Source organism: Gloeophyllum trabeum (assembly GCF_000344685.1).
Source record: "Gloeophyllum trabeum ATCC 11539 unplaced genomic scaffold GLOTRscaffold_00012, whole genome shotgun sequence".
In the NCBI taxonomy this organism is placed as follows: Eukaryota; Fungi; Basidiomycota; class Agaricomycetes; order Gloeophyllales; family Gloeophyllaceae; genus Gloeophyllum; species Gloeophyllum trabeum.
In genome coordinates this window covers 1,428,272-1,446,829 of record NW_006920421.1, presented here as the reverse complement: position 1 = coordinate 1,446,829, position 18,558 = coordinate 1,428,272, and the positions used below count along the sequence as shown (strand labels likewise).

At 52.7% G+C, this 18,558-nt stretch overlaps 6 protein-coding genes across 6 annotated transcripts; 2 read left to right on the top strand and 4 right to left on the bottom strand.

The window, feature by feature from the left end:
• Window positions 1-952: 952 nt before the first annotated feature.
• Window positions 953-1,444, top strand: GLOTRDRAFT_46949 (uncharacterized protein; the record flags this gene model as incomplete). Its single annotated transcript, XM_007870522.1, has 2 exons — window positions 953-1,166; window positions 1,221-1,444. 2 exons carry the CDS (start codon window positions 953-955, stop codon window positions 1,442-1,444), a joined length of 438 nt encoding a protein of 145 aa, XP_007868713.1.
• A 347-nt stretch (window positions 1,445-1,791) lies between these two features.
• Window positions 1,792-2,950, bottom strand: GLOTRDRAFT_140446 (uncharacterized protein; the record flags this gene model as incomplete). The annotated part of the gene is made up of 4 exons (XM_007870896.1): window positions 2,342-2,950; window positions 2,237-2,270; window positions 1,994-2,179; window positions 1,792-1,941 (listed from the first exon to the last, which is right to left on the bottom strand). Exons 1-4 carry the CDS (start codon window positions 2,677-2,679, stop codon window positions 1,792-1,794), a joined length of 708 nt encoding a protein of 235 aa, XP_007869087.1. The 5' UTR covers window positions 2,680-2,950.
• Window positions 2,951-6,124: 3,174 nt separating this feature from the next.
• Window positions 6,125-7,117, top strand: GLOTRDRAFT_46346 (kinase-like protein; the record flags this gene model as incomplete). The annotated part of the gene is made up of 5 exons (XM_007870472.1): window positions 6,125-6,211; window positions 6,262-6,444; window positions 6,497-6,565; window positions 6,618-6,827; window positions 6,890-7,117. 5 exons carry the CDS (start codon window positions 6,125-6,127, stop codon window positions 7,115-7,117), a joined length of 777 nt encoding a protein of 258 aa, XP_007868663.1.
• On the bottom strand, window positions 6,943-9,138 carry GLOTRDRAFT_80049 (MFS transporter). Its single transcript, XM_007870895.1, has 3 exons — window positions 8,324-9,138; window positions 8,165-8,266; window positions 6,943-8,107 (listed from the first exon to the last, which is right to left on the bottom strand). The coding sequence occupies exons 1-3, from the start codon at window positions 9,117-9,119 to the stop codon at window positions 7,497-7,499; spliced, it is 1,509 nt and encodes a 502-aa protein (XP_007869086.1). The 5' UTR covers window positions 9,120-9,138; the 3' UTR covers window positions 6,943-7,496.
• A 2,621-nt stretch (window positions 9,139-11,759) lies between these two features.
• GLOTRDRAFT_46626 (UvrD-helicase-domain-containing protein) lies at window positions 11,760-14,620 on the bottom strand (the record flags this gene model as incomplete). The annotated part of the gene is made up of 16 exons (XM_007870497.1): window positions 11,760-11,916; window positions 11,966-12,017; window positions 12,065-12,131; window positions 12,182-12,260; window positions 12,313-12,398; window positions 12,498-12,624; window positions 12,694-12,857; window positions 12,909-13,010; window positions 13,069-13,169; window positions 13,227-13,397; window positions 13,453-13,542; window positions 13,592-13,642; window positions 13,695-13,786; window positions 13,842-14,183; window positions 14,254-14,504; window positions 14,552-14,620. Coding segments are annotated over 16 exons (2,001 nt in total), but the record flags the coding sequence as incomplete, so codon positions are not given.
• Window positions 14,621-15,027: 407 nt separating this feature from the next.
• Window positions 15,028-17,591, bottom strand: GLOTRDRAFT_132072 (general substrate transporter; the record flags this gene model as incomplete). Its single annotated transcript, XM_007870894.1, has 17 exons — window positions 15,028-15,216; window positions 15,266-15,366; window positions 15,420-15,435; window positions 15,497-15,600; window positions 15,655-15,699; window positions 15,758-15,765; window positions 15,817-15,960; window positions 16,022-16,147; window positions 16,203-16,364; window positions 16,426-16,524; window positions 16,585-16,809; window positions 16,856-16,982; window positions 17,042-17,196; window positions 17,252-17,285; window positions 17,342-17,349; window positions 17,400-17,461; window positions 17,514-17,591. 17 exons carry the CDS (start codon window positions 17,589-17,591, stop codon window positions 15,028-15,030), a joined length of 1,683 nt encoding a protein of 560 aa, XP_007869085.1.
• Between the last annotated feature and the right edge of the window lie 967 nt (window positions 17,592-18,558).

Below are 18,558 nucleotides of genomic sequence, written 5' to 3'. Positions count from 1 at the left end.
ATATAAACTTACCTTGCAATGTACAGCTCCAGAATTTCAGGAAAAAACTCCAACAGAATTAAAATGAGAATGTGATTGTGTAAGTGTTGTGACATCGACCTCTGAGTCGAGAGCGACGTCAGCGATTGCCTGCGACGGCTCGCTGGCATCGCTGTGGCTGAGGGCACAGACATCGTCGGCACACTCCGCCACAGGGCACGCGAGTGACTGTGAGACACTCGCACTGTATATGGATAGCTTGTAGCACTGCCACCTGTGGCGCAGCCCATCGTGGGACGCTGCAGGACCACATATGGCAGTCGTATGGCACCGCCACCCTCAAATACCGGGGGGAGACACGAATTTCCGGGGGAAAACACAAACATTCCGGGGGTGGAATATTTGTGCACTTTGACAAGCATAGCACATGAGCGTTCCCGAAGGTGAACAACCAATTGCAAGCGAAAGGAGTCACGCTGATCCCTCTACACGGATAGGATTCATTCATTGCAGAGCCATCTCCTTGGAAATGTGCCACGTCAGGCGAGAATAGGACGAAGAAGAAGCTTGGAGAACCGAAGTGGTAAGTCCAAAGAAAGCGCGCCCGGACTCGGACAGTCCAGGCTAGTACCGCACTGGCACTAGACTTCTACCAGTTTCGTGAGCACCCGGGTAACGACGCAGAGCTGCAGGGCGCCCTGCAGCTCCTGTCCGCGTCGCACGACAAGATATCCGACGAGCAGAGGTCGGCCTAGAATGACTGGGAAAGGAAAAAGCGCGAAGAGTCTAGAGACTCCATGGGTCTGATGTCGCTGCGCCGGGACATGATGTCAAACAGAACGGCAAGTCATGGGGCTTCTCCACTGGCTCACCGTGGCTATCCCCGCCATGGCGTTCTATATAAACCCGTTCCTTACCGTCGCGTTCCCCACTGCACGTCTACGACAACCACCACACACGCTCATCTGACGACATGACTCGCACTGCTCGCGCCAACTACCCCCGCGCGGTCTCCAAGGACCGCTCTGAGGCCAAGAACGGCATGGACAACTCGACCAAGAAGCACGGCGCTGGCCCGCACAACTGGGGTTCGCTCGACCACGAGCTCGAGCTCGAGGCCGCTGGTATTGCCGACGAGGAGAGAGAGCTCGAGGAGGAGGAGCTGGAGGGTCCCACTGCTCGTGCAGGTAATGCCCTTGCATTCATTCACGCATAACATTGGCCTGACGCTGCTATCGCAGTGCACTCGGACCGGACAAGGCCTGCCATCGACAGAAGCCCTAGCAGCATGAGCGAGGAAGAGCTCGCCCAAGCTAGGGAGGTCAGGAAGAAGGCTGCCAAAGGCCAGGACGTCGACTTGGCAGCCATTGCCCGTTCCTCGGCCGCTGTCTCCACCTCTCCTCCCAACCGGACCATTCCCATCTCTACCGACGCTGATGTAGGTCGCAGTATCTTATGGACTTGACCCTCGATGCTAACATTGATAATTTAGACCACTACCATGAAGAGCGACGAGCGCGCTTAGACAACTATTGTATATCGGGAGTACTTCGGGACCAAGTAATCACGAGAAGTTATAATGAAGCAATCATGTACTATTAGACACACATACATCAATGTACTGCCTGCAACATTCATGCTCTTGGAATGAGGCTCAAAGAACCGTATTCCCGCAGGTGTTAAAGCACTGGACCAGCCACCATGTTTCAAACATACTAGTGATAAATCGACAGCATATACAGAGCATATACAGAGCATAATCGGATACGGTACCCGTGCATATGTACATATGGCGGAGCGACTTCGAGTAGCCTAAACGTGATGGTCTACATGTCGCCCCGAGCCGCCGCTGGGTTTCCGCTGAGTGGCTTCAGTAGGACGTCGCTCTACGCGGATGCATCGCATGTTAGGATAGTGCAAGACAAGACGACCGCCTTCCTTGATAGCGCGGACCTCTTCAAACTAAGAAAACATGAGTATATGTCGAGGGGACGGATGGGCACCGCTATCGTACCTTGGTATCTTCGGGCAGCGGTATAGTCCGACTGAACTGCTTCTCTTCCCTCTCTCTGACCATAGTACCTTCTTCCTCGTATTCAATGACGCTCACTGTCTTCCATGTAATCGTAACCCGCTTCGAGTGGAAGCTAACGTGCATATCCTCCTTCTTAACCCCCTCCAGGTCGAATACCGCTGTGACCTAGCCAACATCGACATCAGCCCAATGCCAATGCTCGGTAGCCTCGAGGCACCTTACCGTGCGGCCATCGGCAGACTCTTTGAAATTGACACTGGGGAAGGTCGTCTCAGTACTTACGTACAAAGCAAGAGAACACGCTCGATCAAAGGCAAAACAACGCACATCGACTTCCGCCTCACGAGCTTCGGCTTCTGCGCGGGGTGCCTGGCGGGCCCTTCGGGCCTGCCCTGTCTATGCTTAAATCCGCGCTCCTTAGCCTCCCGCACGTTCTGCCATACCGCGTCGATCCACTCTGGCGGCGTCTCTGGCCCGAAGGAATCGTCGGAGGATCGACGGCGGGTGAGCTCGGGCGCGCGGGGGTGTTCTATGATCTCGTCCGCAAAGTCTATCGGGAACAGGAGCGGCGTCACTTCGCCGCTGTCCTCGGTGTACGATTGCTCGAAGACGCGCAGCGGGTTCGCAGGACGTGCGCATTGCGCAGCAATGCGTCCGGAAGCCATGGATCCAGAGACGAGGGGTCTCAAAAGTGTAGACGGTTGTTAGAGTTCACGGAGAAAGCACTGGCGTAGACATAGTCGCCCTGCTGGATGGAGGCCGCTCAGATGAAGTGCCCTGTCCCACGAGACCTATAGCAGAGGTAATTGCCGACTTTCTGGACAAGCAGGCACGGGGGCGATTGATTCCGGGGGACACCTTTCTCCATCCCTATTATCGGATCTTCCTGGCTTTGTCCCCAGGCTCCACTCCCATCTAGAGAAGACCCCCGCGTGCTTATCGGGCTCCATAGTCGCCTACAAGACCAGCCAAGCGAACAGTCATGTACTGAATGAAGGTCGTTACAGCATCGGTGAGGGCCGAGTTGGCTTGGAGGTCGGTAGCAGACTCGTGATAGCAAGCCGGCATGAGGCAAGAGCAATCGATGAGCTTAATTTCTCAAGACACGAGGCAGTAAATCGGGTCGCGGGAATGATGTGGAGGCGCTGGCTTTCATTCCATAAAACACCGTACAGCCCGGTGGACAAACGAAATGCTGTCGCATTCTGTTGTTAGTGCTGAAAATGGCGAACGGCGCAGATACTAACTCGAGGTGAATTGACCGAGAACAACGACACGGCTGCAAACAAGCTGAATTCAGTATTGTACAGTGAAGGTGATTAAGAAACATGCCGGTTCGGGCTAACTCGGGCCTGGGCGTCTGTAAGGCGGTTTCTCGTCTACTACTGCCACTGGCACTGTAAATCTTTTCTAGAAAGTCGCATATCAAAGCGAGCACTGTATCATTGACAGACCGACCCAGATGCTATTGCAACCCCAGTATGTTTGCTGTGGCCAGGCTGTGGCACAGTGGCCAATAGGAGCCGGGAGCAGTGTCGAACATATCTTTGTAAGTACAGCATTGAAACCTGTTTCGTCGTTGGTGCGCGTCAATGCGCTTCTTATGCGTTCCTGTGACCCGTCCGGCCAGGTATACCCACGAGCGCTCAAGCGCCTTTCACGAGAGCAGGTAGATATGGATCCTCATTTGTCAAGATGCTATGCCCCGGTCTGATTGAAGTTCTTCTCAGGACACGTTCTCGTGACCAGGTCGCGTCGAACCCGAAGCCTGTGCTGTACAGCGCTCCTACTTTAGGACTGCTAGGCGAGCGTCACTCTTTGAAGGTCGCTCCGTTGTAGCTTTCGGCTGGACTCTACTACAGCAGAAAGCGACCGCAGGGGCCCGCTCGCCCTGCTTCCCAAATCGACCTCTTTCTCGATGATGCAGGAGAGCATCCGAGATGGTTTTGAAACAGCTTCTCTGTGGACGGCTACGGACTCCACGTTATCGACCCGTCCTCAGCTGCCTAGCACAGTCGGAAAGGCCGTGGTTGGCGTATTATGGTCTCTTGGCAAATTGGAATGGCTGGGCGCTTCCAGCTCTGCTCACAATCCGTCGACAGTCGTATCCAAGATGCTGGTTGTCCGTCAAGTGAACTGTGCTAGTTGTTCATCAAGCCCTGTTCGAGTCTCGGCATCCCACAGCAAGACACGGTCATATAACGATGTGATAGATGGTGTACTCGGCAACAACACGCTCTTCTACTGCGATCGATGTCGCACAGAGTATATAGATGCGTTGAGGGGGAATTCCTCAGAGTTCCGCCAAGGCTGCGAGAGATTGGTACAGATGATCCGGTGAGACGAATCCGTTGCGTCTATCCGTGTCTTGGCCTGACTGTCGTGCGTAGGCGAGGAGACGACGGAGTCAAACTACAAGCGATCGACTTAGTCACCGCTCTGGTCTCGCTTCATTGGGATTTTGCGGTCTCCCTAACAATCCATGGAATCAAGATTGCGCTTGAAGAAATTCTCATCGAATGTTCGCACTTTATATCCAAAGACCCTGACAATAACCCGCTTTTCGAGTGCTGTCATCGTGCGTTGGTTTCAGTCGAAGAAGCCGCAGCTGTGGATCACACAAGAATGCACGAGTATTACACCGCATTCATAGCGTCCGATTCGGACAGTGGCGCGCCCTATATAAGCCAGTTAATCAAGGATATGAGGTATGTGTATCAGCTTCAGCATGTATACGATCACTACTCATCTCTCGACCTCTGCAGGAATGATGCCTATCGAGCCCTGGCGGTTCCGAATCTGATCGACATTCTCAAATCCTGTCATGCGGATCAGGATCTTCTGCGTACGATCAATCCGGGTATCTTTCCTGCTTTTGAGAAGTGCATAGAGCCATCCTTCGTAGAGCTGCTTTGGCAGCTCCTAGGAAGTTCCGATCCCATCGATTACAACAGCGCTTGCAGCATCCTGCCTCTGCTCTATGAGGCAGGGCAGAGTGACAATCATTCACTTGAATGGCAATGGAAAAGCTTGTTGGTCCCAATTATTAAAGCCAACGTCGTCGCGTGAGTTGCATCTTTCATGATTATTAATTTTTGCTGAAAGGAGTAGGTCAAGACGATCTTCACCTTCCGGCCCCTTCGGCCGTGTCACGGATAAATGCCTAATTGATGTCACTCGGTATCTTCGAGAAAGGGAGGACCGATGGACGAACTGCATAGCCAAGTTCATCACTGTGGAGACTCGCCGTCTAATACATGCAAAGGCCTCGACCAATCAGCAGACTGCTGCACAACAGGAATTCTCTCGAAATATTCAGGCACTAGTAGACCTTGTAGATATATCTGGCTTGAAGGTTTATCGAGTAGGTGATCCACGGCAGAATGATAGCAGACAGCTCACCAGATGGACGGATCGCAGCGCGTAACGCTTCTCGTCATGGATGCAGTAAGGAGTTCAGCCGCCAAGTGAGTTTCACGAATGTTAAGTGTGACGCTGAGCTCATTTTAATCAACAGCCCCGCGGCTGCGAATCCGGCCCTTGAACCTCTGCACGAGATTCTTCACGGCATGTCAACCGGCGATGTCGTGTCGAACCTCATGAAGAGTCGCGAATTACGCATCAAACTGATCTCGGTATACGCTACAACTGTCTTATACTGATATCTGGTGTTTAACGGTTACTTGTAGCTGTACTGCGACGGCTTAGGTTCTACCGCCGACAGATGCCTGCGTGATTCGATCCAGGCGGACGAAAGAGATCTTCTCGACTTGATTGAAGGAGTCCTGGACTCCGAGACTAACTTGATTGACAGCCTCTTGTCGCAGGAGGAGGACGCCGCAGCCTTTTTAGACCTACTGCAGTGGGTGAGTGGCCTCCATTTGATGGTATACTCCACCCTGAATGCCAACCCCCAAGGCAATCGATAGTTGTCATATGTCGGGATTGCGGAGTCAGCACAGGGATATTACGACGTTCCTCCGCAGACTTAGTCGTACGCTCATGAGGTTGTCTCAAGGATGCCAGAGGCTCCCTAGATCTCTCACGCTCGAAGATGTGCGGCTACGCTCTGCTGATGCTGTCGCCGGCGGAGGGTTCGCGGATGTTTTCATGGCTACTCACGAGGGCAAAGACGTTGCCCTGAAGCGTCTCCGGGTCTTCCAAGGTAGAGCGGAGGAACGCATCAGTGTTCGAAAGGTACGATCCCGTGGAGGGATCAGTTCCGTAGGTCTGATTGCCTTGCCTAGAAATTCTGCAAAGAGGCTCTCATATGGCAGCAGCTCCGACATCCTTTTGTCCTTCCCTTCTTAGGTATCGATGGGACAACATTCGCTCCATTGATGTGCATGGTCTCCCCTTGGATGTCCAACGGCGGTGTACTGCAGCATATCGAGAGGCATGCTCCATTAGGCGTTAATGTTGACATCCTGGTATGTTCGTCACTTGCCTCAACTTTGGCTGTCTGACAAGGTAGCCATATAGTTGCTTGAGATCGCTGAAGGTTTAACATACTTGCACGAGTCTGGACTAGTGCATGGTGATCTCCGTGGTGTGCGTATATCTGCATGGTATCCTCGAGGTCGTCTTAGATTATGTGATCCAGGCAAACATTCTGGTGAACGAGGGATGGCATGTGCAGCTTTCCGACTTCGGTCTGACTGGCATTATCGACGGCACACAACGCAGCTCGAGTCGATGCGGCTCAGTCCGATGGATGGCCCCGGAGCTGATAAATCCGCGCGCTTTCCAATGCAAAGTATTCCAGAGGACTACAGCGAGCGACGTTTACGCGTTTTCCTGCGTATGCTTAGAGGTGAGTCTCTGTTTCTCGAACATATATGCTATCTCTGATGCCCTTCGTCGGGGATTGTGTAGTTGTATACCCTCCGAATGCCCTTTTCATCCGATATGCACGACTCGGAGGTGATCTTAGCGGTGATTGATGGTATTCGTCCAGACAAGCCGTCACCCGAAGACTGCAATGGACGAGTGCTGTCCCATGAACTGTGGCAGTTGATCACCCGCTGCTGGGTACAGCAACCAGATCAGCGTCTTACGTCGCGTGAAATCATTTCGCTCATGCATCGGGTGGTTAAGTCATAGTATGCTAGTATAATGGTGTTTGGGGCCATGTGAGGGGTAGTTCGCATTCGCTGGGCATAGTTGTGACTCTTCGCAATCACGGCGCAGGCGTGTACAAGCAATGTAAAACAGCACGACATCAAAGATATGACTTGTACACATGAAGTATCCTGATTCGGGGTGACTGTGATATGAGATACAGAGGTCAATAGCCTAGTTATACAGAATATACAGGTAGTGGTTACTTTTCCTTGAAATAAAAGCATCCCATCTGCGCCCAATTCATCCCTGAGCGACTGAGGATCCAAGACAGTGAAAGCGTATCTTCAACCAATACTCGCACATCATCTCTCCTTTCGTCTTCTCGTCAAGCCGACCATACCGAGTGGTCACCCTCAAGTTACCGCAGGTAACGGTAGGACACATCCAAATCTCCCATCCGGCCTCTTTCCCTCTCCCTCTCCTTCTCCTCCTCAAGTTTCTCGCTGGCCTTCTCGCTCCCTATACTGACCCTCTCCGTGTCAATCCCGGTCACTCCCTGCAGCTTGTCTCTCCTCTTGTTCTCCAGCGTGATCCCCACACAGTACGCCGTGCTTGCCACAATCGACAAGCACACAAACGCCAACGCGAGCGCATACCCCCGCGTATACCTCGGCGCGTCCTCGCTCGGGAAACTGTAGCTCGCAATGATGCCCCCAACGTTCCCGAAGCCGACCTGCCACGCGCTGCCGACGCTGCGCCGCGTGTGCCCGGCGAGGTTCGTGTTGAACCAGCAGACGAGGATCGGCATGGACGTGTACGCGCCGCACGTGACGAGGAAGAGCGCGGCGTACATCGCGTGCAGGTTCGTGTGGATCGTGAGCAGCATGATGAAGCCGACCGCGGCGAGCGCGCCGGTGAAGACGCTGAAGAGGTAGCGGTGCCGCAGGTGGTCGGAGAGCGTCGCGGTGATCATGGCGAAGAAGAAGGCGCATGCCCAGGGCGGGACGGAGTGCAGCTGGGCTTGGATAGCTTTTGGGCAGGGATGAGGTTAATGGGAAGTGGGACGGAGGATGGGAAGGAACTTACAGGTGTAGCCCAGACCTTTGATGATCGTTGGGGCGAAGTAGGCGTACCCGTAAGCGGGGACAATGAGACCAAAGTACATGAGTCCCCCGAGGAATATCTTGTCTGTATCCATGTCAAAAAAAGGTAGAACTAGATGAATAAGTCCAGCATCCCACTCACAGTCCTTGAAAACCGCTAGGACATCCTGCACCTTTCTCCTTCTGACGCCCTTGTTAAGGTCCTGGCCATCCTCCTCATAGTGACTCTCGCCTACATCATCTGCCAGGCGCGCCTTTACCACCTCCCTCTCCGCCTCGGTCAAAAACCGCGCCGCCTCCGGGAAACTCGGGATCAAGAAGAATAGGAATCCCGCAATGACGACTGTCGCAACTCCCTCAATGATGAACACCCACCGCCATCCTCTCCACCCGCGCGCCCCGTCCATCTGGCCTATTGCCGAGGCGAGCAGCCCGCCGAATGCGCCTGCGAGCGTGGTCGAGCAGAAGAAGAACGTGTACCGCTTCATGCTCTCCTCCCGCCTGTACCACATCGCAAGCAGGTAAAAACACCCGGGGAACATCCCCGCTTCGAAGAGCCCCAAGAAAAAGCGCGTCGTGAGGAGGCCCCCGTAGCTGCTAACGAGCCCCTGGCACATGGTGGTGATGCCGAACATGCCCATACAGAGCGAAAGCCAGACGTTCGGCGAGAGCTTCTTGAGGAGAATGTTAGATGGGATCTCGAAGAGGATGTAGGGCACGAAGAAGATGACGAGCGCGGTACTGTACTGGGTCGACGACATATGCAGGTCGGTTTGCAGCCCGTAGAGGGCGGCATTGGAAATGTTGACGCGGTCGAGGAAGGCCATTAAGTATAGGACACAGAGCACCGGGACGAGGTGGACATCGATCTTCCAGACCAGCGCGCGGGTGTCCACGGGCGTCGGCGCAGGGGTCGTTGTCATCGTCTTGGGCGACATTGGGAGGGCGCCGGGGACGGGTCGACCGAGCAGGGAGCGGGCGAGAGAGGGGCGGTCATTTGACGCTTAAATTCGCTGTGGGGGGTGATCATCCCTCAGGCACTGACTGACTCGGTAAGGTGTGGCGTCGGCTTATGATCGGAGTTAATACAGGAGCTTCGGACAACTGACCGACCAAACCTGGTTAGCGTCAAACGCGACGAGTACGCCGTCTATGCAATGTGCGTCGGCGCCGGAAGGTTCGTCCTTATTCCATGGCTGCTCACAGTGTCAGGCGCGTCGTTCCAAAGCGACTGCGACCTGTTCATTGACAGGGCTCAAAACACTTAGGCGAGACGAATACATCAGCGGTTGAAAAGTATGATCTCAACTATAGGATTTAGTATTTGCCGCAGGTGGATTGGATATCGACGCGGCCGGTTCCGCTCCATCATGCGTACAGTGTGAGGCGCTCAAAACCGACCACTCGGCAATAGGCGAGCCGCGGATCCTATCACGATCGTGAGAAAAAACTTTTAGGTCCCGAAAACCAGACCAATCGATTCCTTTTGACGAGAGCTTTCGAGCCATCTGATTATTTTCTCGAAATTCCGACTTTTGAGAATTTAATCCTTCACGTATTTGAATTTGGGTCGGAGATGTAGCGGAGTTACCATAAAGGGAAGTTTTGTAATCACGGCCAGGGTAGCCGAGCCACGTGCCTGGCTAGGGTTAGGGTGAAGGCACTACTTGCTTTGGACGTGTGGGACACTCCCTATCGCAGGAATTCCATCGGAGACCCCCATTTGCGTATTATACAACCATATTGAGTGATCAGGACGCAGCTGGCTCCCAAATAAATGAGGTTACGCTCGGTGACCCCATATTTGAACGCTTACGTAAGCGCCCAAAAAAATGAAAATGCAGGATTACGCATCTTTTGGCCAGGTTTATGTTTCAAATTTTTTTCTCGCCGCCTACGGCGGCATAATTAAGGTGCCACAGAGGTGCCGACTCTTAGTGACATACACTGTATGGTATGGCTTTCCATGTCCGACGGTGGTCGGTTCCAGTCATATCGAGTGACATGCTCGGTTAGGGAAATGTTATAGTTGACGAGGCGTCCATACTGGCCAGGATCTTCGTGGCGTGTATTATTAGCGTCTTCGGGACGCTCTTATCAAGAGAAATATCGGTTCGCGGGCAGTAGAGAACGGCAGGCAGGTGTCGACTTCCTGCTTGTGCATTATCCTGATCACGGATGGGTTCACTTCAAATGGCCATGTACTTCGAGTACTCAAGTGTACTGAAGCCACGCCATGGTTCAGCCACCCCTCAAGTGCCCAAACACGACCAAATAACAGCATGTCCCGAATAAAACTTCGCTCTGCACCGCCCACCGCTATCTCTTCGCTTTTCTCGCTTTGACATCAGGTGTTCTGATACTGTGAGTGCATATCCTCTACGGGCCTAATGATGGGCATTTTTGCCACTTCGTCACAATAGCATGTTAGACTTCCGACGCCCTTGAGGTTGAGGACATCCTTTCGACGCTGATACTCTCTATTCCCGTCATTCTCGGAGCTAACTGTCTTCCACAGAAACACATGCCCTTGCGATGCTGATACGTACCCTCATAACTCGGGCACTCTTGACTGCTTCGTGTGACGCCTAGCTGTTCTGGATGAAGTCGACTCTACCTAGAGAGTGCATTGTACTTACATTGGCACGGAGAATTACATGAAATACAAATAGCCCAGGCTAGCGGGAAAATGAGCTGAAGCAATTGAGCAGTCGAGAGGGTGGTGCTCGGGGAAGGGACGCCCATCGACATCAGGTCTGAGGAAGCTTGAACTTCTTGTTCGTATAACCACTCCCGATGCGACCCATGCCCAAACGTCGTTTCACTGGCCGTTCAGGTGCAGGGTCCGTCGTAGGAGGCATATCCTGCCCTGCAGGTTTGGCATGCTGAGCGGGTGGTTCGGAATGCTTGCCACTAAGAGTAGCTGGATTCGTCCGGTCACTGAGCACCACAGCTGGGAAAGAGGACTGCTGCCCCATAGGTTTCTTGATTTCTTTTTGCGACGAGGCAGGTCTCGCACGAGGAACCGTTGCCGTGGACAGCGAACTGCCGGTAACAGATCTTTGGGAGACATCCGGGGCAGTGAACGATGACTTAGGCTTTTCCGTGGCCAAAAGCCTCGAGGTGGGGGCCTGTATCGGTAGATTGTGTGCTGGTGTGCGTCGCCATCCAGAAGCAGTGCTGGAGGAGACCTGGCGAGGACGTGGCTGAGCTGAGGTAGAATGACTGGCTAGTCGAGGGCCAGTAGAAGTGGAAGTGCCCGGCGTCGTTGACTTAAATCCTCCAGTCGGGTTAAAAGCTCCAGCTGGGGCGAAGTTAGTGGGTAAAGCTTTCTCAGACGTGCGCATATACTGATGATACCGATCCGTCTTATAGCTGGACGAGGCCAGTAGTCAGTGCTCAAAATCGGAAGATGCATCTTGACCACCTACAAGGCGGCCAACTTTTCTCTCACAGCTGCTTTGTTCGGTGCTTCTCGACCCAGAACGGCGGCCATCTGCGCCAAATCCGGATAGCTCAGTTCAGGTGGTTCGTCGGTGAATGTATCCTAGTCGTCTATGAGGACGGTAAATGCAACATCAAGTGCCGGGAAGACGTACGGGGGCTTCTTCGATTACCGATGCCACAAAGGCCGATAGCTTCCTGTCTATTTGTCTGCCGGCTACCAGACGCTTGTTGCAATGTGAAAGGTATAGCAAGTTTTGCGCGCGGGTACACGCCACGTAAAGCAGACGTCTACGGTTGTCGTAAGCCAATGTATAAATCCATCGCCGATGAGATGTACCGTTCTTCGTTCAGATCCTCTGATAGAGCGAAGGGGAACGTCCCTTCCTCAACTAAAAGAACGATTAGGAGTTGGCTTCGTTGATGCCACAACACGCACCGGCTGGGATGAATACGACTGGCCACTCCAACCCTTTCGCAGAGTGGCACGTCGAAATTGTGACTTTCTGCAGCAAACAAATGTATTACGGCTCCGCCTCGGGTGAGCATTACTCACCTCCTTCTCGCCCCCTTCTCCTCCGTCACCAGAGTCACCAGAGAGCTGCGAAGCTTGGAGGAAGAGCCGGAGAGGGTTACTAAGATGAGATTGGGTGAGCATTGTCATCTACGGCCTCCTGATCCACCAACCTCTCGGATAGGGCCTCTCGATTGCCAGGGCCTTCAGCCGCGGAGTGCTTCAGCTCTATTAACCCGTCCGCGTCGAATTGAGCGGCCTCCGTTTCGTTTGGCATATCATCCCAATCTTTATCTGTCTCCGGTCCGCTCCCACTTGAGAGATCCTCAAGGGCGTAGGGAACGAGGTCAGTTTGAACTTCGCTGGCGAAACTCATTAGTTCCATCACGTTCTCCCATCGGGCGTCGGAATCCGGCTGCGTTTTCTTCAAATGGTCTTCGTACTCAGTGAGAGATATCAACTTTCGGATTATATCGGCGGGCATCCTTCCCTGGGGATAAGGTAATGCACGCGCAGTGAGCGAAAGGAAGCGCAGAAGTAGCGAAAAACCCTACCTTTGGGCTGCCAGACGTAATTCACGAACCGTGCGTACAAAGGAACCAACCTTGCGTTTGATGGATGGCTTGATGTCCGGTATTTTAGAATCGTAGATATGCTCAACAAGAGCTACAGGCGATAGGCGACGACCCTGAGCGGTTCGTAGTATTTCTCCGAGTGTCTTTCACAGAGTCATATTCAGAAATAAGTGAATCAAACCCACCCTGCTCACCTTATCGCCGATTCCCCTCGGCGGTACATTAATGACTCTCTCGAATGCCGGGACAAAATCGGGATTATCGACGACCTGCAGGTACGCCAGCAAGTCTTTGATCTTTAGAAAAAGAAATGATCGTCAACGTGGATGTAATACAGAACTGCGGGTCCGTCACCTCCAGGCGCTCGAAGAACTTCTGACCCTTCAGGACCCTACAAGGTATCCCCTCTTTTCTGAGGGCACTCTCAAGACTCCGGGACAGTGAATTCATGCGTACTGCAAACTCTCGTCAGCCACACCACTAGATATCAGGCATAAGGCGGACTCTCGCACGCAAGATAACGAAATCTTCCCAGCCGAGCATCCCTCCGGAGGAGGCGGATAATCGCTTGATTTCTCGGGCTATGCATGCAGCCTCGTCCTGCTCCGAAGGGAAGCATTGCAAGACAGGGCAACAGCCATCGGGATGTGACGTATGGAGCGTCTTCTGTATTCGTGAATGGTCTATGGATCTAAGTCAGAATGCAAGCATAGATCAAGAATGCAGTTGGACTCATACCTTGAGCAACGATAGACATACATGCTCGTAGGATTGACGCCGTTGAACGATAGTTCTCTTCTAGAAGTATTTGCACTGTAGAAGGGAAATCTGCGTTTACGATCAGTTACGGTCTTCTCATTCCTGGGCAGGCGATTACCTATTCTCATCTTCGCAAGATTGGCAACTTCCGCCGAGCGCCAGCCATAGACTAGCGTGAGTCAGTACATGCAAGGATTCATAGCTGGAGACGGCGTCCTTACTAGATTGATCCGGGTCCCCAACGATGGTGACACATCTAGAGACGGACGCGATATGCCGCATAAGCTCGTATTGCAGCGTGTTTGTGTCTTGGCTGAAGTAGCGAAAGGCTCAATGGGGCAAACATACGATGAAAGAAAGTGACATACAACTCGTCCACGAGTACATGGGTACACCAGGCAATTACTTCTTTATTCCGAGAGAAGAGCTCGACGCCATAAACCAGAAGGTCATCGAAGTCCAAGCTGTTATTCTCTCTGAGATACTTCTCGTAGGCTTCATATAGTTCTGCAATAATTCGGTTGAGATCGTGGCCGGTCTGACTCGCTAATTCGATAGTGGAGGTCGATCGGACAGCAAGGGCTCGCCAGCTCTCGCCTCGAGATTTCGCCTTAGATATTATAGAAGTGACACTGCGCACATCTAGAGTGATGTTCCTTTCTTCTAGGTAATCCTTGTATGAGCCCAGCAATTTCTTCAGGATCTTCTTACTTCATGATACGAGCGGACAGGGTAAGGACATATTACTCATATATGCGCATACAGCGAGCTTTAGCTCACCTTTCGTCCGCGTCACACACGGTAAAGTTACTTTTGATGCCCACGCGTGTTGGATAACGCCTGAGAAACAAAGCGCAGAGAGCATGAAACGTCCCCATCTTGACCTCGTCGACCTTCGCTTTTCCGATCACTTTGGTGAGTCGTTCTTTCATCTCGCGAGCTGCCTTGTTTGTGAACGTGACGGCGCATATGGATGATGGCTGGACATGCTCGTGAAGGATCAGGTATGCAATCCTAGAGGTGAGAACCTTCTCTAGCCCATCAGGAGAGGAATCCAATTGAAGACTGAAGTCATCACCTTCGTCTTTCCACTTCCAGGCCCAGCGAGTATCTGCAGTGGAATATCATGTGGGTGTCGCACCGCTACTCCAGATCGAATCGATGTTTAGGCTGCAATAGGCATGCTGACACACCTCTGACTTGCGCTGGATTCAGACACTGTAGATAAGTCTCATCCGCCATGTTTCGCGCTGCACGGTGGGAGGAGAACAAGGAGAATAAGCCGCTGAACGGTCAGTGTTCAGCGGGAGTGGCAGGGACGCGTCGCATGAGTGCAGGACGCGACCGGGGACGCGTCGCGCAGTAAATGTCACGGGATCGTGAAGATTCACACGGTTCGGTCCGGCGGAGTCGGCGGGATCGCACTCGGGCCTTCGATGCGATTAGAATTACACATGCATACATCGTTTCAGCGGACAATCATAAAGTACAGTACTCAGGACAGAGAAAGGGATATAATAGTCATTAGGGCGGGAGTCAGATCATTATATTCGTTTAGGGCTCCTTCATCTCGACGGTCATCTTCTCCTGGCTGCCAGAGTGCGGCGCATGGCCGGTGATGTAGCTTTCAAGGCCTATACGTCTGGCAATGGCATCGTGGCGCTGCTGGTCAGCAGCAGCGAGGCCTTCAGACCCGAAGACGTCGTCCATCTCTTCGAGGGTCAGACCCTTTGTCTCGGGCACCTGAGGGCAATCTTAGAGGGTGTACACGCGGTCGACGAATTGTACTCACGCAAAAGAGGATGAACAACCCTCCAACAAACGAGAATGCGCCAAAGAACACGAAAGTCCCGAATCCGATGTGAGTGAGCATCGTTGGGGTTACTTGGCCGACTAGGATACAATTCAGAAGGCATATTACCGCCTCGAGCGCAATATCTACTCACCGATGAAGTTGTTCATCTGAAACATAGAATAGGCGTGAGTAAACCCCGGATGAACGCAGAAATCAACAGATGCTCACCCAGTTAGACGACGCGCCGATTGAGATACCCTTTCCACGGACACTCAGAGGCCAGATTTCCGCCACGACAATCCAGGAGCATGGACCCCAGGAGTAACCGAATCCTAAGATTTGACCACCATGAGCCTAGCAGGCGATCGAGTGCGAGGTCAACATACCAATGGCGAACAGCCAAACAAAGACACAAGCTGTCCAGGCAGCAGCTGGGTTCATGCAAGCGTCAGTACTATTTAATGGCTGGAAGCACTGTTGAAAGATTACCAGGGTGCCTAAACGAGACTTTTAAGCACTCGGAAGAAGTGGCGTAGACGAATACTCACGTTTCCCAGGAATTGTGGAATAAGCCGACAAGGATGGCGATGATGATATGGCAGGCGGCCATGATCATGGCGCCCGAAATCAAGACCGGTTTCCGCCCAAGCTTGTCTACCCATATGACGGCCGGAATAGTGGCCAGGAACATGCTGGCAGTAGAAAGCGGCTTCAGTGAGTTGTCTACGTGCGTATGCCAGACTGTATACTCACACTATGCCGACAACTCCAGTGGCCAGCAACGATATAGTGTTACCACCCAAGCCAAGATCCTGGAAGATGGATGGAGCGTAGTACAGGATGGCGTTGACACCTGTCCATTGCTGGAAGAACATGGTACTGCGAAGAGAACGTGTCAGTATGATCCACTGCGTTGTTTAGGGGATAGACTGACAGGCTTGCAACCGCTAGTCGGTAAAGCAGGGCTCTGTTACCGAGCAAGCTCATGTACCCGAAGAGGCCGAGCTTGAAGTCAGACTTGAAGGAGCCGTCCTGGTATTGAGGGTACTTCATCTCTGATGTCTCTTTCTCGAACAGATACTGAGCCTTGATCTCCCTATTAGAGGTTGCACTAGGTCAGGGATTGATACTACAGAGTACAACCACGGCATACATACAAGAATTCGATCTGTATGAGCTCGTGTTCCATCGGTAGAGATCTTGCGTTGCTAAGAACCACGAGGGCCTCCTCATCACGTCCTTGATTAACCAGCCACCTAGGAGAGGATAATGTCAGTCGAGGTCAAGTGGTCGTAGTAGCTGGAAGGTCGCTTCACCTAGGCGAAAATGGCATGAACATAACACCGCAACCCAGGATAAGCGCTGGAACGAGCTGGAGGGCCAGGGGGATCCGCCAGGCAGCCTCACTCTGCCCTGCCGTTGTTCCGCCAATATAGTTCGTTCCGTAATCGATCCAGAAAGAAATCATTATACCGAACGTAATGGCTAGCTGTTGTAAGGCGACCAAGCTACCTCGTACTTCCGGAGGAGCAAGCTCGGCGCTGAGAAATATTAGTGCGGGAGAAGAATGAAAGGAAATTCACATACTTGTAGAGGGGAACAGCCATACTGAGCGACCCGACTCCCAAACCGGTGATAAATCGTCCAGCGTAAATTGAGGATGGCCTGTAAGCTGCCGTCTGTACAACCACACCGATGCAGAAGACACAGACAGCTGTTGTACGAGCGGGTGGGGTGAGTTCAGATCTCCCGTGATGCACATCAAGCACGCACCTGCAAGAATTGTGTGCTTTCGCCCGAGCTTATCCGCCAGATAACCGGTGAGGAGGGTGCCGAACCAGGCCCCCAATTCCAAGATTGATACTAGCCATCCCTTAGTGTCAGGATCGGAGACCGCAGTTCCCATTCGGGCTTTGAACGTGTACATGCTGATAGGGCGCGTGTGAGCGCTGATAGTATAAACTCTATACCTATGTGGCTCACTCTAGGACACCGGAGAATACACCTTGGTTGTAACCTGTGGGCATTAAAGATAAGACAGGGTTCCAGGGCAGAAGTTACAGTTTCACTGACCATATAGCCTGCGTGGGATTTAGTAATGGAGTCAAGTTGATGATGAGTATCGACTCACAATCCGCCTAGCGACGCAAAGACCGCAATCGCGAATACCTTGCGATTGTGTACGAGGCCCGCCTGAAGAAGAGACTATTAGTGCTTTCCTGCGAGTCGAAGGCGAACTACTCACCCATCCCGACTTGGCTTGGTACGCAGCTCGAAGCTGAGCTGCTTGACTAAGGCCGCCTGCTGTTGCGACGCCGACCATTTTATCTTGAAGGTATCGTCAGGCGTAGGACGACAAGGAAAGCGGGACGACAGGGCAAGTCGTTAACCCCATGGCACGCCCCGCGCCCCCTCTTAAACCCCGGGTAAATGATCGATCAACCCAGCCCATCAATGCGGGACAGGTACACACGCGAATGGAAACATGGCGATAGAACGCGATTGGCAGAATTTGTCACCTGCGAGCTGTTTATCCGGGGTACTTAGCGGTTGCAGCAACTTTCCCCCAGGCCCAGGTGACACTAGATAGGCCCGGACCTGCGGGCCGCGAGGGACACGGATCAGCGCTCAGCCATAACCCTAGAGCAGTTGCCACACTTTGCCATGAAACCTTGCGGTAAGGTTAGAGCGCTCCTGCACTCTACATGTCTCTGCGTTGCGTCGAACAACGTCGAGTACTCGTGCGTATTCTTAGAGGCTGACGGCGTTAGAGCTCGGTGAATTACTCTCCGCTGGGTTCTCGACAGCGTTATCAACGTTATTAACAAAAATGGTAGTTATTAACATGTAATTAACATTGTCAATAACCAAAAGGCCACATTTGGCCACATTCCGTGTCCTCGACAGTACATTCGAGTCGGTGCTCGTAAAACACGTCCCTCAGGCCCCAATAAATGTAGAGACATGTTCTCCTTCTCTTTGGAGCACTTGAAAGCCTTCGTAGGAGCAGTACTGTGAGGAACAAGTCATCGAGCAGCGTGAGAGACCAGGCTTGGCACACGACGAAAACAACCTCATTGCCTGGACAGCAGGTGGCATAACTGTCTCATCCTCCGTAGAGTGGCTTGTAGTCGCTCACGAAACACCAGATACACCCCGACACTGCCCAGAGTCTCCTTGGACAACCATGTCCCGAATACCCGGTTCAGGGTAATTAACCAAGGGAAATCCGACCCTGAGATATTGACAAGTAATTAACCTGTTAATTACAGCTTGTTATTAACCGCTGC

Bases quoted from the DNA above. Each gene is read 5' to 3' on its own strand.
- GLOTRDRAFT_80049 (XM_007870895.1), bottom strand. From the start codon at position 9,119: ATGTCGCCCAAGACGATGACAACGACCCCTGCGCCGACGCCCGTGGAC. The intron at 8,267-8,323 runs GTGAGTGGGATG...ACATGGATACAG, and splicing joins CCTAGCGGTTTTCAAGGACT to ACAAGATATTCCTCGGGGGA. The intron at 8,108-8,164 runs GTAAGTTCCTTC...CCTGCCCAAAAG, and splicing joins CAAAGGTCTGGGCTACACCT to CTATCCAAGCCCAGCTGCAC.